At 41.7% G+C, this 26511-nt stretch overlaps 1 protein-coding gene across 8 annotated transcripts in view; it reads left to right on the top strand.

The window, feature by feature from the left end:
- CABIN1 (calcineurin binding protein 1) overlaps window positions 1-26511 on the top strand; it is a 203796-nt gene that overhangs the window by 166195 nt on the left and 11090 nt on the right. For all 8 annotated transcript variants that reach the window (XM_056531139.1, XM_056531153.1, XM_056531173.1 and 5 more), the window contains exons 30-33: window positions 3177-3340; window positions 4865-4961; window positions 6090-6701; window positions 24502-24576. In XM_056531139.1, coding sequence (XP_056387114.1) covers window positions 3177-3340; window positions 4865-4961; window positions 6090-6701; window positions 24502-24576 — 948 coding nt within the window. The remainder of the gene's footprint in view (window positions 1-3176; window positions 3341-4864; window positions 4962-6089; window positions 6702-24501; window positions 24577-26511) is intronic.

Here is a 26511-nt window from a genome sequence, read left to right as displayed (position 1 = left end):
CTTACGAATACCAGAAAGCCTTAAAGGGGTACTCCAGTGGAAAACTTTTTTTTTTTTATCAACTGGTGCCAGAAAGTTAAACAGATTTGTAAATTACTTCTATTAAAAAATCTTAATCCTTCCTGTACTTATGAGCTGCTGAATACTATAGAGAAAATTCTTTTCTTTTTGGAACACAGTGCTCTCTGCTGACATCATGACCACAGTGCTTTCTGCTGACATCTCTGTCCATTTTAACCCCTTCCCGCTATAGGACGTATGCATACGTCCAATCATCCGACATGTTCGCGCATTTGGACATATACATACGTCCTAGTGATCTCCGGCACTGCTGTGGGCGACGGGACCCGGCTGTTAATCACAGCCGTAGTCCCGCTGCAGCTGCCGGAGCCGTGATCGTGCCGATCCCGGCAGCATTAACCCCCTAGATGCCGTGATCAATCCTGATCACGACATCTATGGTGTTGACAGGGGGAACAATCGCGGGTCACCGTTAGTTGCTATGGCAGCAGGAGGTCAGATCATGACCTCCTGTCTGTCTGCTACGGAAGCCTGTGAGATCCAGCCAGAGGCTGGATCGCACAGGCTGTAATGTGTGCAGCTCATCGGGTCATACTGAGCTGCAGGACAAATGTATTGCAGCATAGTATAACCTGTAAAAAGTGTAATGACGTGTATTATAAAACTATAATGTAAATTATCCCGCACGGTGAACACCGTAAAAAAAACATTAAAAAAAGCGTATAACTCGCCAATTTTGGTACAAATAGCAGAAGAAAAAAGATCAAAACGTAGCACAAAAATGATACCAATAAAAATTAGAGCTCATCCCACAAAAAATAAGCCCTTACTCAATGGTGTCGGACGAAAAATAAAAAAGTTACGGCTGTTGGAAAATGAATGGCAGAAAAAGAATTTTGCTCAGAAAAGGAAAAAGAACATAGAAAGCTATATAAAATGGGTATCGCCATAATTGTACTGACCCACAGAATAAATATAACATCACTTTTACCACACAGTGTATACCATTAAAAAAAAATTAAACGCCAGAAATTTTTCCAGTTTTTCACAAAAAATGCTGCATGTGTCAACAAAAATACACCACTTATATAAAGTACAATATGTCCCGAAAAAAACTATCTCAGAATCGCTCTGCTCAGAAAAAGCGTTCTAAAGTTATTACCATTTAAAGAGATACATGTCAAATTTAAAAAAAGAGCCTGGTCATAGAGGTAAAAAATGGGTCCGTCCTTAAGAACTGTCCAGAGTAGGAGAAAATCCCCATAGCAAACATATGCTGCTCTGGACAGTTCCTAAAATGGACAGAGATGTCAGCAGAGAGCACTGTGGTCATGATATCAGCAGAGAGCTCTGTGTTCCAAAAAGAAAAGAATTTCCTCTGTAGTATTCAGCAGCTAATAAGTACTGGAAGAATTCATATTTTTATATAGAAGTAATTTACAAATCTGGCACCAGTTGATTTAAAAAAAAAAAAAAAAATATATGGTTTCCACTGGAGTACCCCTTTAAATTCCTCTCCGCTTCATCAGTGCCTTCTTGTCAGATCAGATCTTCTTATGTAACTAAACATCGTAACATTGCTTCAAGGGGCTTCTCGAGAATTCAGATTCTGTCACTGAAAAGGAAGTTTGAAGGAAGCCTGGCATGAGTGAGACAAAGGTAAACAGCTGGATGGTAGATGGTACTGAAGGCTAAGGCTGGGTTCACACCACGTTTTTGCAATACAGTCCCTTTCATATGTTTTCAATGTGAAAACCGTACGGAACAGTATTGAAAACCATATGCCAAAAGATGCATCCGTTTTGCATCCTGTACGGTTTTGTCAGTTTTTTTCCCATACCCAAAACCGTAGCCTACCACGGTTTTTGGTTGGGGTGAAAAACCGTATACATTTTTTTTTTTTTTTTTTAAACAAGGGAGTCAATAGGAACAGTACAGAACCATATGTGCGTGCGGTTCCATCTGGTTTGCACCATCTGATTTTTGACTCTTTTTTTTATTTTTTTTTCTTGGAATTTCAATCAAACAAGTGAAACTTTATTTATAATGGAGTGAAAACTTAAAAACTTATACATTTTTTTCTTAAAAAACAGATGCAACCAGACATAATTTTCCAAACCCTATAAGGATTAAGATTTGTACACGTTTTGATACAGTTTGGTACAGTTTTGATGAATCCTTTTTTTTATTTAGTTTTTTTAATCAAAAACCTGTTATGGGAAACTGTATTGCTAAAACGTGGTGTGAACCCGGCCTAATATGTTAGGAGTCGTGAACACATTTCTTTGTAGGTTAGTTTTATTCTGGCCTCTTAGGACCCCAGGGTTGAAGCTCTCAGTAAATGCCCACCATTCTGCCTTTAAGACATGTTTTGCTGTACTTTCACAGATTTGTCGTTCTTACCCTCTGACTCCTATTTTGTTGTTTAGACATATCACCCTTGCATCTGGTGCGGCATAAATATAGAGTGAGAATTATAAGTAAACGCTAGTCTTTTATCCCCCATTGTCTCCCTCCTCGCACACCCCTTCCACCCACGCCAGCTCGATCAAGATGTTTGGGTGGCTTACTAATTAGGCACAATCTAACTAACCCGCAAACGATCAGGAGAGCCAGCGAGAGAAAGCATCAGATTGTGGGCATCGTGGAGGGCTGGGGGATAGCATGAAGTAGGATTAGCTGAAGATAGATCTGAATGCCAATTGTATTCCAGTATTGCAGAATAGCTGTGATCAGTCACATGAGAGAGGGGGCTTCTCTTGTATAATAAAATATTTGTCACTCATACATTACTTGTGTGCACATACTATCCATACAGCATAAGCTAAAAAGACAGGCTCTGTGTTACCTACTGTAAACAGTTGTTGCATCTTCTCATATTTTCTCCTGGGCTTTGGATATTCTGCCGATGCCAGATTGCCACATGGGACTTGGTAAGCCCTGACGGTTAAACTCTTCACATTAGAGACCTATCAACTGCAGAAAAGCAGGATGCAGTAACGGCACACAGACTCCAGATAGTAGCTAATAACAGGCTAGTTCTGTTCCAGAATGCAACATTTGCATAGAACTGAATATTTGGAGTAAAAATGAAATGATACAGACATGTTGTAATTACATTTTTTTTTTTTTTACTGTATAACCTCTACCTTTAGGGAATCTGGCGGATACCAGTGGATGAGATAGATCGCCCTGGCAGCTTTGCTTCTCATATGAACCGCTCCATCGTTCTACTTTTGAACGTTTTGGCTCAACTCAAAGACTCCAACACACTGCTGAAGATCTCGTGTATGTTACAGAGGACCCCTGATCAGGGGAAGTAAGTATCAGTCTCACAATTTATTTATGACACACTCATTGACTTGCACAGTCATCAGTTTTAATCCAGATACTTAAAATATGCATACCACATTGTAATTTTTTCAGATGCCTGCTCCTTGATACAAACTGCAGAGAACAAGAGCAGTTGAAAGTAGACAAGCAGTGTGCAGTGCTCTGGCAATCATATGTGGCAGGGTACAATTCCAGCATCATTTTTATAAAATTCCCCTAAAATATTGGGGGAGATTTATCAAAACCTGTTCAAAGGAAAAGTTACCCAGTTGCCCATAGCAACCAATCAGATCACTTCTTTCATTTTGCAGAGTCCTTGTTAAAAATGAAAGAAGCGATCTGATTGGTTGTTACGGGAAACTCAGAAACTCTTCCTCTGGACAGGTTTTGTTAAATCTCCCTCATTGAGTTTGAGGATCTCTCCTGGTTTCATAATTTCTCTGGGAAAGCTTCCAGGATGTGATCAACTGTGTCTTGTAGTCAGCCCTCTGCTTTTACAAAATGGAATTTTATCCTAGATCTCCAGCTGTGATTGAACCCTGTATATTCTTTTGTACTTCTTTTGGACTCTGCCAAAACCTTAGCTGCTGGGGATCAAGGAATTTTCTTTCTTTTAGGCTGCATTCACATCTCGGTTTTACACTACGGGTGTCGGATCTGGCTGGGGGAGGGGCAAACCGAGCTCTCCCGTACCCCAGCCGGACCAGCGTTGAACTCCATTCACTTTAATGAGCCAATCGGAGTCAAACGGTGACTTCTGTCGGCTCATTTTTGACCCGTATCCAGTTTTGTGACTGGACCTAAAACCGTCGTATACTACGGTTTTAGGTCCGGTCACAAAACTGGTTACAGGTAAAAAATGAGCCGACCAGAGTCACCGTTTGACTCCGATTGGCTCATTAAAGTGAATGGAGTTCAGCGCTGGTCCGGCTGGGGTACGGGAGAGACCGGTTTGCCCTTCCCCCATTCGGATCTGGCACCCGTAGTGTAAAACCGAGATGTGAATGCAGCCTAAGCAAATGAATGGGTGCAAGGGAAACGTAGAGGCGTTGTACATAGAAAGGATGCTTCTTTCATTTTTCTAAAGGCCTAAGAAGTGTGAACTAGAATCTGGTTAGCTTGGACTACTTAAACTTGAGCATGTTCCTCTTGAACTGATTTTAATACATTTAACCTTAAACTTTTAGCAGTAGATATTGAAAGTGTGTTCAAAGATTGTGTACAAAACAGAAGCTGGAACTATATTCTTATATTATGAAATTATATATATTGTGAAACCTCTTTGAGAATGCCACCCCCTTTATCCAGACCAGATTTTGTGTGATGGATTTTCAGGCCACCATAAATTATACATAGTGACCATTCTCTTTGAGAAGACCAGTCCTTATAGAAGACCATTTTTCAGTTCAATTCTGGGTGGTCTTCTCAAAAAGGTTTCATTTTAGGTTCAGTGTATGTATATTTATGTATGAGGTGGTTGCTAACAGAAACCTTCTCCTTTTGTTTGTAGGAAGTATTTGCGGGATGTGGATCGGCAGGTTCTGGCACAGCGAGCTTTTGTTCTTACCGTAAAAGTTTTGGAGGACATGCTGAGTGACTTGTCTGGGGTGAGAATAAAGAGAGAGCAACTTTGATCAAGCCCTGTTTTTTTTTACTGTTTGGTCTCTCTTCTAGGATCTAGAGCACTCAGGTGTGCAGACAATACTCTGTCAAATCACAGTACAGTTGTATATCAGGCCGTTGTTAGACGTGAGCTGTGAATGAACCACAGATTTTAGTGTAGTTAAAGTTGGGTCATATACATGCCAGCTCAATGTGTCATTAATCATTATTTTAATCATTATTATTTTACTTATTGCTTTTGAGTTTGGTGCCTAGGAGTGTGAGTATCAGTATAACCACGGAGTGGTTAGCAATATTATTATTTATATAGATATTATTGCCAAGCCATCTGATTGGTTAGCCACACTGTCCTCTTGCAGCAGCTTCAAAGACATTGACATATCGCTAAATTGTCTTTTATGGCCATGTGTGCAGCACCAGATGACGTGACACAGCACTGTCCTAATTCTTCTAACACTTTATTATAGCAGTGGCAATAATCGGAGTGTGATTAATGGGACATTGATTGCATATCATTGCCATATGCCACCAATGTGTTTCATTAGACAATCTCTTGTTTTTTTTTTCCTTTGTGTTAACCTTCAGTTTCACCAAATAAGGAGTTAGATCCAATTGTTATGTACCATATGTCTACTTCTTCATATTTGCAGAGATAGTGGTCATCTTGCTATTATGTCGGGTTTCGCTAGTCAGTGCTCCTTAGTTATTTAAAGTGTTTGGTTATATGTACAAAAAGTAGGATATTATATAAATAATTACATTTTAATTTTTTCAAGAAGTTTTCCCAATAAATAACTATTATATTGCATGAAGGTCTTATCAGGCTAATCATGTTGTTACAGTACTATGCGCTTTACTAATCCAAAAAAGGTTTAATGCAAAAGTGCCTCAGCATTTGTGGTCCTTTTCCAGATGAATGAAGAATATGTCCTATATCCTATGTACTTAGAGTTAACAGTTAAAAATATATAAAATTGTCTTTAGAGCTAACATAAAATATATAAAATTTGTCTTTTTAATTTCATGCCGCAATTTGAATGTATGACACTGTTTACAGATATTATTATGTTAAAGTACCTTGGTGTAGCTAACTGATTAATGTTTCTCGCCAGGATCCCAAAAGCCCGGACCCCAGCCCGTTCATAGCGGCTTCCATGACAACAGACATCACCGGCCGGCCTGCACCAGAGGACAGAAAAGATGTTGCACCCAGAAAGAACTTGGTTCTAGGTGAGGGGGTGGCTTCAGGACCCTCTGAGAATGGGGGCAAAGAGACAGTACAAGGCTCTGCTTCTCAAGCAATGGAAACTGGAGAAATCAGGATTGTAAAAGAGACTGGAAAGCCTCAGTCTTCAGAACCAATGGACCATGATGGGCATTCCTGCAACCCTGAAAAACGCATGGACCAGCATCGTAAGGATTCAGCTAGGATCCTCAAGGATAAGGGACTCGAGGGTCCAGAATTATCACTAGAAGAACTAAGTATTAGTTCTAAACATCAACTGCCCGCAGGCAGCAGGGGCCCGGGACAGCACACACCTCAACTAACGGAGGATACACCACACAGAGCCAGCCGCAAGCGTAAGCTGCTAGACGACACTGAAAGCAGCAAAAACTTACTTCTTGAGGCATATCGTGTTTGGCAGCAGGGTCAGAAAGTCACCACATATGATTTGGCCAGTATTGAAGAAATAATGTGTAAAACGTACATGCTGATCAAACAGGTGAGTTTTTTTTTTCTTTTATACAAATACAGAGCTCATACTGTCCTATGGTACTGATGACATAGTTACTTGCAAAATACTTTTTTTCTAAGAACCATAGCAAAGGAAAAATAGAAATGTTATCAGTAGCAACCATTCAGTTCACCACTTTAATTTTGTAACCTGATCACAAAAAGAAAAAGACGAAATCTGACTAATGGTTATAAAAATCTGGTTTTATTCAAAGCCAGCACTAGATCTCATACATAATGCACAATGAAGGAGATTTATATGTGCTTAATGTATCAAATATGAATATGCAGTTCAGCATGTGCCATATCCTACAGCAAGATGCTTGCCTATTGCAGAATCTGTAGCATGCTAGTGAATGAAACCTATTCTAGCACCTAGAAATCTGTAAATCACGTAATGACAAATATTGTGCTTCAATTCTCTATTCTGTATAACGTAGTAGAAGATGCGGTAAATCATAGTAGGCAGTCACATGTCATAGATTTGGTCAATCCTTGGAGACATGAATGTATATACCCTTCATTTGGACACAATGTCAGCCCCCAAAGGGGTTGTACAGCTTCTGGCTTCTTACCCTGCAGCAGCAAGTAAGCAAGTCTCCCAGGATTAAGTCATATGCTAGGATGTCTGTACCAGCACAGGAAGTAAGCCTTGGAGACCCACTGGTTTATTTCCGCATAGCTGAAGCCAGGTGACCCATGATGCTTAGAGAGGACCCATCACGTAGTTACAGCACTGTAACATTTCTTTTCTTTATATAATATCCACAGAGGTGTTAAAGGACCCTGTTACAGATACGTCTGACAAAAGGTGATGAGAGTGTGATAGAATGAACTTCATCATAAAAAGTCAGAATTATGATTTACCGATAATTCGGTTTCTTTGAGTCCACCATGACAGCCACCAGAGAGATGGTCCCTTGGACCTAACAGGAACAGAGAGTTTAAAAGCCCTTCCCCTCCCACCATTCCTCAGTATTTTACAAGTTACCCTTTAGGGACAGGATAAGATGAATAGGTAACACAAATATAATATAACAAGGTGGGGTATGAAGGGGCTGTCATGGTGGACTCAAAGAAGCCGAATTATCGGTAAGTCATAATTCTGACTTTTATTCTTCGTCCACCATGACAGCCAACAGAGAAATACCAAATAAAAAATTTTGGGTGGGACAATAGCATGTAGAACTTTCCTACCAAAGGAAAGAGCCTGACTATCTGAAAGATCAAGCCTATAATGCTTAAGGAAAGTATGGGAACTAGACCAGGTGGCAGCTTTGCAGATTTGATCTATAGAAGCAGCAGAGTTTTCAGCCCATGAAGTAGACATGGCCCTAGTAGAGTGAGCTTTAAGTCCTTTCGGGACTGGTTCCCCTTTAGATACATAAACTTCAGAGATGACCGTTTTTAGCCACCTCGCAATAGAGTCCTTTGAGGCTTTTTTGCCTTTGTTAGGCCCCTGAAATTGTAAAAGTAAATTGTCGTCCTTTCTCCAAGGATTAGTTACTTCTAGATATCTTAACAGACATCTCCTGACATCTAGAGTGTTAAAAGTTTTTTCTTGCTCATTCCTAGGATTGTCACAGAAAGAAGGGAGCACAATCTTTTGTGATCTGTGGAAATTAGAAGCAACTTTTGGTAAAAAGGCCGGATCCAACCTCAGCGTCACTCTGTCGTTTGAAATAGTCATGTAAGGTTCTCTAATTGACAGGGCTTGGATCTCCCCCACTCTCCGAGCAGTTGTTATAGCAATCAAGAAAGCGGTTTTTAAAGAAAAAAAACTTAGGGAGATTTCTTCCAAAGGTTCGAAGGGAGTGACTGTCAGTCCTGAAAGGACCCAATTCAGATCCCAGGAAGGAGTCCATACTGGAATCCTAGGTTTAATTCTGACTAAGGCCCTAAAGAACCGTTTTATCCAGCGATGATCAGCTATTTGTTGATCAAATACTCCTCCTAAAGCCGCCACCTGGACTTTAACCCCTTAACGACGCAGGACGTATATTTACGTCCTGCGCCGGCTCCCGCGATATGAAGTGGGATCGCTCCGCGATCCTGCATCATATCGCGTCGGTCCCGGCGCTCATCAACGGCCGGGACCCGCGGCTAATACCACTCATCGCCAAACGCGGCGATGTGTGGTATTAACCCTTTAGAAGCGGCGGTCAAAGCTGACCGCCACTTCTAAAATGAAACTGAAAGTGACCCGGCTGCTCAGTCGGGCTGTTCGGGACCGCCGCGGTGAAATCGCGGCGTCCCGAACAGCTGACCGGACACCGGGAGGGCCCTTACCTGCCTCCTCGGTGTCCGATCGACGAATGACTGCTCCGTGCCTGAGATCCAGGCAGGAGCAGTCAAGCGCCGATAATGCTGATCACAGGCGTGTTAATACATGCCAGTGATCAGCATAGGAGATTAGTGTGTGCAGTGTTATAGGTCCCTATGGGACCTATAACACTGCAAAAAAAATGTAAAAAAAAAGTGTTAATAAAGGTCATTTAACCCCTTCCCTAATAAAAGTTTGAATCACCCCCCTTTTCCCATAAAAAAAATAAAACAGTGTAAAAAAAAAAAATAAATAAACATATGTGGTATCGCCGCGTGCGTAAATGTCCGAACTATAAAAATATATCATTAATTAAACCGCACGGTCAATGGCGTACGCGGAAAAAAATTCCAAAGTCCAAAAAAGCGTATTTTGGTCACTTTTTTTATACCATAAAAAAAATGAATAAAAAGTGATCAAAAAGTCCGATCAAAACAAAAATCATATCGATAAAAACTTCAGATCACGGCGCAAAAAATGAGTCCTCATACCGCCCTGTACATGGAAAAATAAAAAAGTTATAGGGGTCAGAATATGACATTTTTAAACGTATACATTTTCCTGCATGTAGTTATGATTTTTTCCAGAAGTGCGACAAAATCAAACCTATATAAGTAGGGTATCATTTTAACCGTATGGACCTACAGAATAATGATAAGGTGTAATTTTTACCGAAATATGCACTGCGTAGAAACGGAAGCCCCCAAAAGTTACAAAATGGCGGGTTTTTTTTTCGATTTTGTCGCACAATGATTTTTTTTCCGTTTCGCCGTGCATTTTGGGGTAAAATAACTAATGTCACTGCAAAGTAGAATTGGCGACGCAAAAAATAATCCATAATATGGATTTTTAGGTGGAAAATTGAAAGGGTTATGATTTTTAAAAGGTAAGGAGGAAAAACGAAAGTGCAAAAACAGAAAAACCCTGAGTCCTTAAGGGGTTAAAGGTACTTACCGATAAACCCTTTTCAAACCCTTCTTGTAAGAAGTCTAAGATATAGGGGATATTAGGTTTGGAAAGATTCAATCTTTTAGGAGACATCCAGTCCACAAATTTGTTCCAGATCTTCATATAAATTTTAGATGTAGAAGGTTTTCAAATTTTTAGAAGTGTAGCAATTACTTTTTTAGACAGACCTTTTTGCTTTAAAATCGACTCCTCAAAATCCAAGCCGTGAGTTGTAGATTTTGAATTCCTTGATGCGAAACTGGTCCCTGGAGGAGAAGATTGTCCATCAGAGTTAAGGGATAAGGGTGGTCTGTGGCCAAACTTTTCAGAAGGCAGAACCAGCCCCTTTTTGGCCTAAAGGGAGCAACAAATATTACTGTCAGCCTGCTGTCTCGAATTTTCGCTAGTGACCTGGCAATTAAAGGAATTGTAGGGAACGCATAGGCCAGAGGAAAGTTCCAAGCTTGGGCTAGAGCATCAACTGCTTCTGGACTGTCCCTTGGGTTCAAAGAAAAAAATCTCTCCACTTTCGCATTCGTCCGAGATGCAAACAGATCTATACATGGGTTTCCCCATCTGTTTACTAGAGACTGGTAAATCAGAGGATTTAGAGACCATTCCCCTGGGTCTAAAGTTTTCCGACTCAGGAAATCCGCCACTAGATTGCAGGAACCCTTTAAATGCACTGCCGTGATGGAGGCTGCATTTGTTTCTGACCAAACAAAAATTCTTGCAGATATCGCTTGTAGCGCTCTTTGTTTTGTGCCACCTTGGTGTTTGATGAATGCTACTGCCGTAGAGTTGTCTGAAAACACCTTTAAGTTCTGATTTACTACCAGATGTTTGGCGGCTTGAAGAGATTCCCATATCGCTCTCAACTCCTTGTAGTTTGACGAGAACTTTTCCAGATGAGGAGGCCACTGACATTGGAAGTATTGTTGGTTTATGTGGGCTCCCCAGCCCCAGGCGCTTGCATCTGTAGTCATAATTGTTTGGTCCAGGAACCAACAAACCCCCTCTGAAGGTTTGCTTTTTTTAGACACCAATTCAGAGACCTCGATACCCTGGGAGATAGATGAAATTTCTTTTCTATGGAAAGTTGGGTTTTGTCCCATACTGACAGAGTCAGGGCTTGCAGCATACATGAGTGGAACTGAGCCCACTGGACGGCGGGGATAGTAGAAGTCATGGAGCCCAGTATGGACATGGCTTCGTTCACTGAAACCAACATTTTCTTCTGGAATTGTGAGATTTTCTCTTGAAGAGAGGTAATTTTTTCCCTTGGAAGGAACGTGGTTCTCAATACAGAGTCCAGAGTCATTCCCAGCAATAGTTTTTGTGTGGCTTGGAACTAGATCCGATTTTTCCAGGTTTAAGATCCAACCTAATTCCTGTAGACAACAGATTACTTGATGGATTTTTAGAAGCTCTGGAGAACCTGCTGATATAAGCAGATCGTCCAGATATGGGATGATGACAATATCTTTTAGTCTTAAAGAAGCAATTACCTCCACCATTAACTTTGTGAAAAGTCTGGGGGCTGATGCAATCCCGAACGGGAGGGCTACAAACTGGAAATGAAGAATCTCCTCGTTGAGATGCACTGCAAATCTGAGATATTTCTGAAAATGTGCATGAATCGGTACATGGTAATATGCATCTTTTAGATCCTTAGTTATCATTAAAGCCCCTGGGGCAATCATTGGGATTGCTGTTTTCAAAGATTCCATCTTGAATTTTTTGTACACAATGAACCTGTTGAGGAACTTCAAGTTTATGATTGTACGATATGAGCCATTTGGTTTCTGTACTAGAAACAGGGAAGAATAGTGACCCTTGCCCTGTTCTGAAACAGGAACACGGGAAATGGCACCCAGATGGAGAAGATTTTGGATGCCCTTTAAAATGCTGGACTGAAGAGTAGGAGAAGATTGGTTTGAGACTAGAAATCTGGGAGGAGGGAGAGACGAGAATTCTATCCTGTATCCTGATTTTATCAGATTCAGGATCCAGGAGTTTGAGGTTATTGTTGACCACTGATGAATAAAAAATCTCAGTCTCCCTCCCACAGGTATCATGTCATTGTTTTTTGGGAGGTTAGGAGGGGTTAAGGATAAAGTCTTTTCCTTTACCCCCCTTTTGGTAGCTCCACCTCCCCGACTTTCCCTTACCTCTAAAGTTTGAGAACTTGTTTCTTGTTTGGGGACGAAACTTTTTCCTATCTGCCGCCTTCTCAAGGATGTCGTCCAATGGTTGGCCAAACATTACTTTACCTAGACAGGGAACACCACATAGTCTAGATTTAGAAGTGTTCTCACCTGTCCAGTTTTTAAGCCATAAAGCCCGCCTTGCAGAATTTGAGAGAGCAGCCGATCTAGCGGCAATTCTGACTCTCTCCACTGAGGCGTCTGCAAGAAAACCTGTTGCTAACTTTAACATGGGGATAGATGATAGAAGATCCTCTCTAGGTGTTTTATTTTCAATATGATCTAATTTAGACAGCCACACGTACAGTGCTCTAGCCACACTAGTGGCGGCAATGTTTGGATTTAACATTGCTGAAGTAGAATCCCACGATTTACGTAAGAGCCCCTCCATTTTTCTATCCAATGGGTCTCTCAGCTGAGAGGCATCTTCAAAGGGCAAAGACATCTTCTTTACAACTTTAGTAACCTGAACGTCTATTTCAGGTATATCAGACCATAGGTCCACATCTTTATCATCAAAAGGAAACCGAGATCTGTACTCTTTAGGTAGTACCAGTCTCTTCTCCGGCTCCTGCCATTCATCAACAATAATACTTTTAATATTCTCATGAATGGGAAAGACCATTCTTTTCCTGGGCCTCAACCCACCAAACATTTCATCCTGAATAGTCATAGGGTGTTCTTCATCCTGAATACCCATGACGTCCCTAACCTCTTTAAGGAGAGTCTCAGTATCTTCCGTTGCGAAAAAATATTTACTGGCTTAGAGGGTCCTGGAGAAATTTCTCCTTCTTCCATACCCTCTATGTCGGACCTAGATACAAGATCCTCCTCCCCAGAATCAGAATCCGGAACCACTTTGGGTCTTTTAGCTGGAGGCTGAATATCTCTGACTTTGACCAGACTCCTACTGCCACAAGGAATACCAGTTTGTAAATTAGGCATGTAACCAGATGAATACTGAAGAGGGTTACTAGGTAGGTAACCAGTAGCAACAGAAGAAACATTAGCTGGCTCAGCACTGGTGAAAGTCGGATATACATTAACAGCAGACGGAACATTCATGGATGACTGACTACTAGAAGACGAAATTAAATTAAGTCTGGCCAGAGATGACCGTATTTCTTGCCGAATAAGAGATTGCATATCTTCAGAAATACAAGGTTTCTCTTCTTGAACCACTTTACAACTTTTTGCATAATTGTTTTTTATATGTCTCCGGAAGTTTAGCATAACACAAAAGGCATTTGTGAATTTTCGCTTTAGGTTTTTGTGAAGGTTCCTTATCTCCCTAAGAAAGAAGGAACCACAAATCAGAAGCTAAACAGTTAAGTATTTGCAGCAGAAAATATGCAGGAAAATACTCACAGCTGGAGAAACAAGCTGCTCCATAGCATCAGCCTTGGAGGAAGCCTGTGAGTCCATGGTAGCCACAGGACAACATAGACACAGATAACACAGATTTTCCTACCTTTATCAACCAAGAAATTCAAATTTTGGCACCTTGTGACGTCACATCCGCCCCGCCGGCACCTCCGTACAGCCCGGAACTTCCGCTCCAAGAACCCGGCTTCCCCCGGACAGAATTAGGCGCTGCACACTCACGCAGCGTCCCACGGCGAAGCCGGGCAGCAGCAGACCATACACTGCCGCAGACCCCAGGAGACCGCCGCAGTATCCTTAGCGTGGGGACATATAGCTCCACTGGAGCGCAACCCCCACGTGCCCAGAGGGCGGGACAAGTCCCAGCAACTAAGGGGAAGAAATGGGTTAGGGGCTCCAGAGGAGACCGCAACCCTCCCCAGGGCAATGAAGGAGAAAACAAATCCGGAGTCCACAACAGACCCCGAGCACTGTCCTGGACCTAATAGGAACAGGAAAACACTGAGGAATGGTGGGAGGGGAGGGGCTTTTAAACTCTCTGTTCCTGTTCCTGTTAGGTCCAAGTCGACTATCTCTCTGGTGGCTGTCATGGTGGATGAAGAATAAATAAGCCTTAGGAGGGAGGTTTATCAAAATGACCAATCAGATCGCTTCTTATATTTTTCAGAGGCCTTTTCAGAAATGAAAAAAGTGATTGGATTGGTTGATATGGGCAACTTTACCTCTAGACAGGTTTTGATATATCTCCCCCACAGTGTTGGGCAAAATGGCAGTGGGCCTCATTTATTACATCTGTTTAACAAATAAAACTGCCCTTGCTACCCATGGCAACCAAGCATAGCTCAGCTCTCATTTCTTAAACTGCTCCTAAACTTTGTGACAACTTCTGACATGTCTTAAGCCAGCCAAAGGCTGTCCGAGCATGCTGGGAGTTGTAGTTTTACAACAGCTGGAGGCACCCTGGTTGGGAAACGCTGATATATGAGGTAACTGCCTAAAGAGAATCTGTCATCAGTGTCACCCACTCTAACCTGTTGGTACAGGCTTGTAGTGCGGGTGAAACTAATGATATTGATACTTAGCTGTACCTGACCTGTGGCCCTGTTCGTCTGTTATCCTCCATATTCAGGCTTCCCCAAGCCATTTCGCAGCTGATTGAAGAAGCAGCAGCAGTGCTGTCGGCATGCTCCTGGGGCAAAGGATCAGGGAGAGGTAAGTATCATTATTAACAGTGTCACTGGCACTACCTGCCTAGTACCAACAATTTAGTATGGGTGACAATCATGACAGATTTAAATGAAAATATCCTTATCTATTGTTAATATCAGACCATCCTAGTGCAGGGAGCAGCTCTGATAGGACAAAGGGCAGAGTTTCTGGTGTTATGCCGTGGCATAGTGTCAGCTGCATACAGGCTGTTCCAATGATATAGGGAAGTGCCTTTTTAAGCAGTGATATAACAATATCTGGAGTTGTCGGTATCACATGCCACAGTCCCTTTGCTCATGTTTGGCTCATTCATCCTCTGTTATGTAACCTCTCCCACTCCTATTTATGTATTTTTTGTTATCCTGCAGAGGTAATTGTGGCTCGGTGGCAAAACTGTGTATTATTCTTGTTATTTGTTGTTTTGTTTACTCTCATTGAAGCGGCAGAAATGTAACAGTAGAGAACCCCTTGGAAAATACTGTTTTGAGAGTGAATAGGAGGAACCAGTACATCCCTATTCACATTCAAGTTGTAAGCTGCACACAACATGATAAATGCCACTTTTACAAAGTGTGATCAATAGGAAGTAGCATCATGGGGCTACATGTACAGCCTACCCCTAACATTTAGATATGTTATCTCAAAATGATGGCATTTCACTATTTAACATGAATATTTGAGCAACATTTTAATTGCATTTTATTTAAGGACATATACAGTAGCCATAGCCTAATGAGCACTATGTGCTAGATCTATAGCGGTCATCCACAACTTGTGAGTCTCCAGTTGTTGCAAAACTAAATTTTTCAGCATGCCCAGTCAACCTTTTAGTTTTGCAACAGCTGGAGAGCCCCAGGTTGTGGATCTCTGATCTATAGCCTTCATGTTAGAGTGAGGGGGGCATAAATTTGCTAGGTAAGCAAGTTGTCACACAGTCCAGAACTGTAGATGAACACCAACTTAATCAGGCAAAATTTAGTAGAAAATGGGGTGCACGCCTTTTAAAATGTAACTTTTAATGCAACTTAAATATATTCCACAAAAACATGTAAATGCCAAGTAGTTCATAGAGCTCATAATGCCCTTAAAAGGTAAAACTGGGTACAGATAAACCAGCAGTACATAATATATATAGATGTATGTCATGCTGCCTGAGCCATAAGTCATCTGGACGGGTCCCAGCAGCTTTTACCGCCCACCAACTTTGAGTGATAGATCTATCTGTTTGGGTATTGAAAGAGATCAATGAAATAAGCCTTTGGGGGTGGGAAAACCACAGGAGACCACCCTGATGAATGCATGGTTGAGGTAGCATGAAGGTGAAGACAGGCTTTCTTTAAAGGGGTTATCCAGCTATGGAAAACGGAGCTAATTTCTTTCAAAAGCCGCTCCCCGTCTGACTCCAGGTTGGGTGTGGTTCTGTAGCTCAGTTCCATTGAAGTGAATGGAGCCAAGTTGTAATACCACCCCCAACCCGGGGACAGACGTGGAGCTGTTTTTGAAAGAATTTAGCTCTGTTCCTCTTTTCCTGGATAACCCCTTTAGGAGATGATGCCTAAAGAGTTATTTTTTTTACACATTTTTATAAAATAGTCTAATCCTGTGTTCACCTATATTGTTGGGTTACAGGATGTCTATTATTCGCTGTATTCGCCATGCCTAATGATATCCATTGAGAGATCATCTTCCCCAAGGATTACCTGTGACCTTGTAGATTCTATATCACCGTATTGCCAGTATATAGAAGACTACACTAAAGCAATTACTAGTTGTTGTTTTTTTACTAGTATTTTTTCTTAAAATGAGAGCATGAAGAAGTTATGCAAACTGAGTGTATCCACCCTCCAGAAGTTCAGTTCCTCTTTTAAAGAGCATCTTCTCTTATTCTCACACCGATAATCTCTGTAAATGTTCTTATTTGTTTCATTCCCTAGAGATAAGTATGTTTCCTTGTATGTGCTGCATCCAGGCAACCAGAGGTAGGGGCACCATTGATACTTGGGAGAGGGCACATCTGTATGCAGATACCGCAGCCCTGGCTGGTCATACTAGACTGCTTATATTTACAGTAGTAAAACCTCCTTAGGTTATGCAGTTCTTCCAAAATATGCAAAGATCTGGCCTAGAACTGCACACTTGCAGAAAGTTAAGGTCAGCATCTTACTTGGTAAAATGTATTACTTTAAAGCAATACTGTCATTAAAAACATCTTTTGACTTGTCGATCAGACATGTCAAAAGTCATCGATGGCACCAGGTCTGACTCCTAAGACCCACTGCGATTGTGAGTTATTAGCTGGGGGAGTGGAGCACAATGCTGCTTTCCTGGCTAATAACTTAGAAATTGCAGCGAGTCTCAGGAGTCAGACCTGGTGCAATGGACAACTTTTGACATGTCTCATTGACAAGTCAAAAGTTGTATATGACACTTACTGTAAAGTGATTAAATGCTGTAAAAAGGTTTAAACTCTAAACCAGCCAAGTACAGGCATACACATAGTGAAGTGATGTGATGCAGTTAAAGGCCGCAGATACCCGATACCCTTTTGGTTTCGTTTTTTTCTTTAACTGAATTGCTTTTAGGTCTATTTTTATAAAAGTTTTTATTAAAACTGTAAACCGTCTGGGTTCTGCAGCTTCTGTGTATCTGTGCACATAGCCATCAGTAGAGTTCCACTCAGAGCTCTTCAGGAGTGACTGGAGACTAGGCCTGCACGATATATCGCAATCTAATCGCGATAATTGCATATTGCAATATGTTGATATATGCATTGGGAAAATGATGTGATTATTACCTGCGGCCACGGGTTTGCCGGCTCCGGCTACTGTCTGACAGCTCTTGTGACGGTAGAGGTGGCAGCTCACCCCAGCTTCACGTGTGCCAGCTGATTTTTTTTTCATGTGCTACGGCTCCGGCATCAGCTGATTGCCAGCGAGTGTGGAACGTTGCTCCTCCTAGCAGTGCCTAGCACTGGGGGGAAAGTGATTTAAAGCTACTTCCTCCCAGCGCTCTATGGTCATGGGGGGGAGCAACAGAACAACACAGGACAGTGTGTGCACAGGCCAGTCACGGTCCATAACATGAAATGGAGGAGGAATTGAATAAATGTCTCTATATGAGAGGAGAAGGTCTATAGGAATAGGTTATATGAAATCATGGGAATGGATAATAGGAGGGGAATGGGATATATGAAATGAGGAGAATGGATATATGAATTTTATATATCCATTCCTCTCATTTCATATAACCATTTCCCCTCATTTAGTCCATTCCCCTCATGTTTTATAGTCAATTCTCCTCCTATAGCCATTCCCCTCATGTTATATAGACCATTCCCCTCATGTTATATAGACCATTCCCCTCATGTTATATAGACCATTCCCCTCATGTTATATAGACCATTCCCCTCATGTTATATAGACCATCCCCCTCATGTTTTATAGTCAATTCTCCTCCTATAGCCATTCCCCTCATGTTATATAGACCATGTCCCTCATGTTGTATAGACCATTCCCCTCATGTTATATAGACCATGCCCCTCATATTATATAGACCATGCCCCTCATGTTATATAGACCATCCCCCTCATGTTATATAGACCATCCCCCTCATGTTATATAGACCATCCCCCTCATGTTATATAGACCATGCCCCTCATGTTATATAGACCATTCCCCTCATGTTATATAGACCATTCCCCTCATGTTATATAGACCTGCCCCTCATGTTATATAGACCATTCCCCTCATGTTATATAGACCTGCCCCTCATGTTATATAGACCATTCCCCTCATGTGATATATAGCCCTTTCCGTCCTAAAGCCATTCCCCTCATGTTATATAGACCATTCTCCTCCTATAGCCATTCCCCTCATGTTATGGAGCCATTCCCCTCATGTTATGGAGCCATTCCCCTCATGTTATATAGACCATTCCCCTCATGTTATATAGACCATTCCCCTCATGTTATGGAGCCATTCCCCTCATGTTATATAGACCATTCCCCTCATGTTATATAGACCATTCCCCTCATGTTATATAGACCATTCCCCTCATGTTATATTGACCATTCCCTTCATGTTATATAGACCATTCCCCTCCTGTTATGGAGCCATTCCCCTCATGTTAAATAGACCATTCCCCTCATGTTATATAGACCATTCCCCCCATGTTATATAGACCATTCCCCTCATATTATATAGACCATTCCCCTCATGTTATATAGACCATTCCCCTCATGTTATATAGACCATTCCCCTCATGTTATATAGACCTGCCCCTCATGTTATATAGACCATTCCCCTCATGTTATATAGACCTGCCCCTCATGTTATATAGACCATTCCCCTCATGTGATATATAGCCCTTTCCGTCCTAAAGCCATTCCCCTCATGTTATATAGACCATTCTCCTCCTATAGCCATTCCCCTCATGTTATGGAGCCATTCCCCTCATGTTATGGAGCCATTCCCCTCATGTTATATAGACCATTCCCCTCATGTTATATAGACCATTCCCCTCATGTTATATAGACCATTCCCCTCATGTTATATTGACCATTCCCTTCATGTTATATAGACCATTCCCCTCCTGTTATGGAGCCATTCCCCTCATGTTAAATAGACCATTCCCCTCATGTTATATAGACCATTCCCCTCATGTTATATAGACCATTCCCCTCATGTTATATTGACCATTCCCTTCATGTTATATAGACCATTCCCCTCCTGTTATGGAGCCATTCCCCTCATGTTATATAGACCATTCCCCTCATGTTAAATAGACCATTCCCCTCATGTTATATAGACCATTCCCCCCATGTTATATAGACCATCCCCCTCATGTTATATAGACCATCCCCCTCATGTTTTATAGTCAATTCTCCTCCTATAGCCATTCCCCTCATGTTATATAGACCATGTCCCTCATGTTGTATAGACCATTCCCCTCATGTTATATAGACCATGCCCCTCATATTATATAGACCATGCCCCTCATGTTATATAGACCATCCCCCTCATGTTATATAGACCATCCCCCTCATGTTATATAGACCATCCCCCTCATGTTATATAGACCATGCCCCTCATGTTATATAGACCATTCCCCTCATGTTATATAGACCATTCCCCTCATGTTATATAGACCTGCCCCTCATGTTATATAGACCATTCCCCTCATGTTATATAGACCTGCCCCTCATGTTATATAGACCATTCCCCTCATGTGATATATAGCCCTTTCCGTCCTAAAGCCATTCCCCTCATGTTATATAGACCATTCTCCTCCTATAGCCATTCCCCTCATGTTATGGAGCCATTCCCCTCATGTTATGGAGCCATTCCCCTCATGTTATATAGACCATTCCCCTCATGTTATATAGACCATTCCCCTCATGTTATGGAGCCATTCCCCTCATGTTATATAGACCATTCCCCTCATGTTATATAGACCATTCCCCTCATGTTATATAGACCATTCCCCTCATGTTATATTGACCATTCCCTTCATGTTATATAGACCATTCCCCTCCTGTTATGGAGCCATTCCCCTCATGTTAAATAGACCATTCCCCTCATGTTATATAGACCATTCCCCCCATGTTATATAGACCATTCCCCTCATATTATATAGACCATTCCCCTCATGTTATATTGACCATTCCCTTCATGTTATATAGACCATTCCCCTCCTGTTATGGAGCCATTCCCCTCATGTTAAATAGACCATTCCCCCCATGTTATATAGACCATTCCCCTCCTATAGCCATTCCCCTCATGTTATGGAGCCATTCCCCTCATGTTAAATAGACCATTCCCCCATGTTATATAGACCATTCCTCTCCTATAGCCATTCACCTCCTATTGCCATTCCCCTCATGTGATCTAGCCCTTTCCTCTCCTATAGCCCATCCCCCTTCTATAGCCAATCCCCCCATTTCATATAGCCATTCCCCTCATAGCTATGATGAAATAAGTGGAATGGCTATATGAAATAGGGGATTGGGCATGAAATGGAGATGATTTGACATGAAATGGGGCGGGAAATCACCATCTATTTATTATATTGCAATCGCATATTGAAAGCGCAATATTTACCCCCATAATCGCAGTTGCACATTTTCCCCAAATCATGCAACCCTACTGGAAACCATCTAAGCGCTGGTATAATCAAGCTAATTAAATGTTTAATAAAAACCTGTTGCATGTATTTTTGGCACAAAATAAATGAATTTCAGTAATAGAAAAATACCTTTTATGAACCAGCAAGTTCTCGCTTTTTTCCAAGGCCTCCTCTACATCTGCATCAGAGATACATGATAAATTCCTGTCAAAAATTCCAGATAAAACAGTGCAACATACTCTCTTATTTTGTCCATTAACATGTCTGACAACATGGTGGAAACCTGAAGGACCCCGCTATAGTCAATAGGGGCCATCATGCAATGCAGATTCAGCACCACTGTTTTATTCATGGTTCTGCTTCTGTGACTGAGCAAAACATCTGAGAAAATAAGCTGATGCAAACAAGGCTTAATAACAATATTCTTTGTGGGATAACCACCTTTAGTAGAAAAAAATGAGCTAAACATAGAATACACATTCTGGAATGTTTGAGGGTGGCACACTGTGAGGTTCACATATTTGGGATCCATATATGAGAAGTGACTACGCTTTCCATCTGAAGCTGGCACATGATCATGAAGAGAGTGTGAACCATCTGTCAAAAGTAATCATAGTCTTCTGTATTTCTCTTTTATAAAATTGTCATTAATTGTGGTGTATATTATTGACGTGTGTTCATATTTAGCACATAAGCATTGTAAATGCATATCTACTAGTCTAGACTGTTTACACTGCCAATAAGTTTCTAAAGGATTAGGAAAAAACGGTGTATATATGGTCTAATGTTCTTGCCCAGTCACATGATCAGTTCTAAACATGTAGATAGGCAGCAATATGTACAGTCATGGCCATAAATGTTGGCACTCCTGAAAATGAAGTATTTCTCACAGAAAAGGATTGCAGGAACACATGTTTTGCTATACACATGTTTATTCCCTTTGTGTGTATTGGAACTAAACCAAAAAAGGAGGAAAAAAAGCTAATTAGACATAATGTCTCACCAAACTCCAAAAATGGGCTGGACAAAATTATTAACTTAATATTTGGTTGCACACCCTTTGGAAAAAGTAACTGAAATTAGTCGCTTCCTATAACCATTAATAAGCTTCTTACACCTCTCAGCTGGAATGTTGGACCACTCTTCCTTTGCAAACTGCTCCAGGTCTCTCTTATTGGAAGGCGCCTTTTCCCAGCAACAATTTTAAGATCTCTCCACAGGTGTTCATTGGGATTTAGATCTGGACTCATTGCTGGTCACTTCAGAACTCTCCAGCACTTTGTTGCCATCCATTTCTGGGTTTTTGACATATGTTGGGGTCATTGTCCTGCTGGAAAACCCAAGATCTCGGACGCAAACCCAGCTTTCTGACACTGGGCTGTACAGTGCGACCCAAAATCCATTGGTAATCCTCAGATTTCATGATGCCTTGCACACATTCAAGGCACCCAGTGCCAGAGGAAGCAAAACATCCCCAAAACATAATTGAACCTCCACCATATTTGACTGTACATACTGTGTTCTTTTCTTTGTAGGCCTCATTCCTTTTTCGGTTAACAGTAGAATGATGTGCTTAACCAAAAAGCTCTATCTTGGTCTCATCTGTCCACAAGATGTTTTCCCAGAAGGATTTTGGCTTACTCAAGTTCATTTTGGCAAAATGTAGTCTTGCTTTTATATGTCTCTGTGTCAGCAGTGGGGTCCTCCTGGGTCTCCTGCCATAGCGTTTCATTTCATTTAAATGTCGACATATAGTTTGCGCTGACACTGACGCTCCCTGAGCCTGCAGGACAGCTTGAATATCTTTGGAACTTGTCTGGGGCTGCTTATCCACCATCTGGACTATCCTGCATTGACACCTTTCATCAATTTTTCTTTTCCATCCACGCCCAGGGAGATTAGCTACAGTGCCATGGGTTGCAAACTTCTTGATAATGTTGTGCACTGTGGACAAAGGCAAATCTAGATCTCTGGAAAAGGACTTGTAATCTTGTTGAGATTGTTGATATTTTTCCACAATTTTGGTTCTCAAGACAGTTCTCTTCTCCTCTTCTCCTCCAAATTTCAGGGGTGCCAACATTTACGGCCATGACTGTATGTTTGATATTTACAAGTGCTCATCATCCATCTACATGTAAATCTTCCAGCAATGTAAACATCCTACTTTTTTTCCATAGCTGGCAGCAAAGCTGGAGGTCCAGGTTTAGGCTGGTATCTCAAACTTTCAAGATTTGCCTATGTGTACTTATAAAAGGATCTGGAGCAGACATATGAGGCTGTCACTCTGATGCCCCCCATGTATTAGCGAGTGAATCTGCATTATTAGTATTAGCCCTGTCTTATACTGGTGGGGCTATCTGTACCTTTTCTGTGCGGACTCCATGAGACGGAACAACATGATGCTTGTGAATTGTGATTGGGGTATAAAACACCCTATTTACTTGCATTGGATGCAGAATATTAGCCTGTGTGATCAGAATTTAGGCAACAAATCTGCACCTTAATCCTCAGCAAATCCTTTAACACGTGAATAGGGCCTTAAAGGGTTACTCCGCCCCTGGCATCTTACCCTCTATCCAAAGGATAGGGGATAAGATGTTAGATCGCCACAGTCCCGCTGCTGGGGACCCCGGGGATCGCCATTGCGGCACCCTGCCATCATTACTGCACAGAGCGAGATCACTCTGTGCGTAATGACGGGCGATACAGGGGCCGGAGCAGCATGATGTCATGGCTCCGCCCCTCATGACATCACGGCCCGTCCCCTTAAAGCAAGTCTGTGGCAGGGGGCGTGACGACCGCCACGCCCCCTCCCATAGACTTGTATTGACGGGGGCGGGCCGTGACGTCACGAGGGGCGGAGCAGTGACGTAACGATGCTCCGGCCCCTGTATCGCCCGTCATTACGTGCAGAGCAAACTCGCTCTGTCCAGTAATGATATCGGGGTGCTGCAGCAGCGATCCCCGGGGTCCCCAGCAGCGAGACCCCGGCGATCTGACATCTTATCCCCTATCCTCTGACATCTTATCCCCTAAGATGTCTAGGGGTACTCCGGTGGAGAACTTTTTTTTTTTGGGGGGGGGGGGGGGGGGAACTATGATAGTTACGCTTTAAACAGATGTGTAAATTACTTCTATTAAAAAATCTTAATTCTTCTAGTACTTATTAGCTGCTGAATATTACAGAGGAAATTCTTTTCTTTTTGGAACACAGAGCTCTCTGCTGACATGACCACAGTGCTCTCTGCTGACATCTCGGTCCATTTTAGGAACTGTCCAGAGCAGCATATATATGTTTGCTATGGGGATTTTCTTCTACTCTGGACAGTTCTTAAAATGGACCCCTTTAAACATTCAGTGGATAACCCAGTGTTTCCCAACCAAGGTGCCTCCAGCTGTTGCAAAACTACAACTCCCAGCATGCCCGGACAGCCGAAGGCTGTCCGAGCATTCTGGGAGTTGTAGTTTTGCAAAAGCTGGAGGCATCCTGGTTGGGAAACACTGGGCTAACTGCAGTAGATCATCTGCTGCCAATGTAAGGCTTGTAATGTATGACTGAAGGATACTCCATAGTGATTAATTGTCCTGTCTTTTAGGTGGATGAAGGTGCTGCATTAGAACAAGCTATTAAATTCTGCCAACTTCAGATGGGAGCTTCTGCCCAGAAACAGGTGAGTGACCTGTGCAGACAAGAATTGGATGCTGGTAAATAGAAATGTAAAATGACGCTTCACGTGTGCCCATAAAAGTGGGTATTGCAGTTGAGCTCCTCTGTATGGTATGTGTGTGTTATCTGTCATACAGTAGTGGTTCTTACTTGCCTCCCTATCTGGGAGAAGAGACATATGGTACAGAAACCAATGGGATCTATGTGTAAAGCAATGGCTGTACCTCATGAAACAGATGCTATCCCATGCAACAAAGCAAACCAATGATTCAAAGCCTAGACAACTCACAACCTTATACCGGAAGAAGTGACAGCCCCTTGTCAACATAACCCTTTAGTCTAAGGGTGCGTTCACACGGCCGTCTGTCCCCGTTTTGGTTCCGTCCTTTTAGGCTGTAAACGAATTAAAAACAGTTTAAAGAAAATCCCAATCATATCAATGGGATTTTTTTACAATCCGTTTGTACCCGTCTGCACTCATTTGCGTTTTTTTGACGGCAGAAAAAGCGGCACATGCAGTATTTTTTTCTTTTGTCAGACAAAACGTATACAGTAAATTTAACATTGAAGTCTATGGAAAACGGATGAGCATTTAATGTCATCATTTTTTCAATCCGTTATTTTATCCGTTTTTACTTCTGAGCATGCTCAGAACAAAAAAAATCATTATTTTTTTTTTTTGTTTATTAACTGAACAATAATGGATACAAACAGATAGCATCTGTTTGCATCCGTTATTGTCCTTTTTTTTTTTTACGGGAGAAGAAAGTAATGGGTCTAGATGAACGCAGCCTAACTAAAGAATCACTGTATTTCACTATTCCAATAGCTGATGGAATCCTTACCTAGTGAATCCATTAGCTGTGCTGTGTACTACGCATTTTGCAGTGCATAGAAGATGAACATGTGGCCATTTTACAATTTACAGAGAAAACCTCAAATAAATGAACTAAGTAGTGTTGTATAATGTGGTACATAACCCAAAGAATGCCGCAAATAAAACCCTGAAAAATAGCCAAGCGAGCATTTGGAAAGCTAATGTATGAGAGTTTAAGCAGATTATGACTTGTTGTTCAGGGTTTTCCCTGTAATATTCTCAGCTCCTTGTGACTGTGAGAAAGGTAGAGTCTTTCTATTGGCAGGTGAAAATATACTGCCGTAGACTACTGTGCAGCCCCATCAGATCACTGTAGAAGACAGCTTGACTGTTTTAGGGGCATGGTAATAGAATTCAGAGAAGTCAAGAAAACCCAGCACAAAGAGTTAAGTAAAACATTTCCTAAGCACATGGCCCGGGTTTTGTCCAGCTGCAGTATACTATAGAAGAGTAAGGATGTCAGTACACTTCAGGGTCTTGTGGGGTTTTTGCATAGTTGTGGTATTTTGCTGCTGTGATCAGATATACAGCGCAGGGTTTATTTTAGTTACTTATTTATTTTTTTACTTGGCAAGTAGAATAGGAGCATTTAACTAGTAATCCAGATGTGAATGCTTTGCTGTGCTATGGTTATCAGCCTTCCAGCTAGCGGGGCACAGATCATATCCTTCTATAGCGAAGATCCATATGTAATGAAGCCTGTGGTAAAAATCGAGAGGCACAAGAATACTCTAGATTCTCCATGAATGTTTTAGTCCCTTATTAAAGGGGTTATCCAGGTATAGAAAACAGAGTTATTTCTCCCACAAACAGTGCCTTTTCTGTCCCCAGGTTGTATGTAATATTACAACTTGGCTCCTTTATTTTTAATAGAACAGAGCTGCAATACCACACACAACCTGGGAACAGAAGTGAGAAGTGGTGCTGTTTTTGGAAGAAATCAACTCTTTTTTTCTTATCCTGGATAACCCCTTTAAAGATTTAGCTCTCATGAACCTTATCCTTGCATATCAGTAAATAGTTATTACAGCAGTGCCCTAATATGCTCGTAGTATTTGGAGT

This window comes from Hyla sarda, chromosome 1 (assembly GCF_029499605.1).
Source record: "Hyla sarda isolate aHylSar1 chromosome 1, aHylSar1.hap1, whole genome shotgun sequence".
In the NCBI taxonomy this organism is placed as follows: domain Eukaryota; kingdom Metazoa; phylum Chordata; class Amphibia; order Anura; family Hylidae; genus Hyla; species Hyla sarda.
Note: the sequence above shows the minus strand (reverse complement) of the source record. Positions and strands in the feature narration are given on the sequence as shown.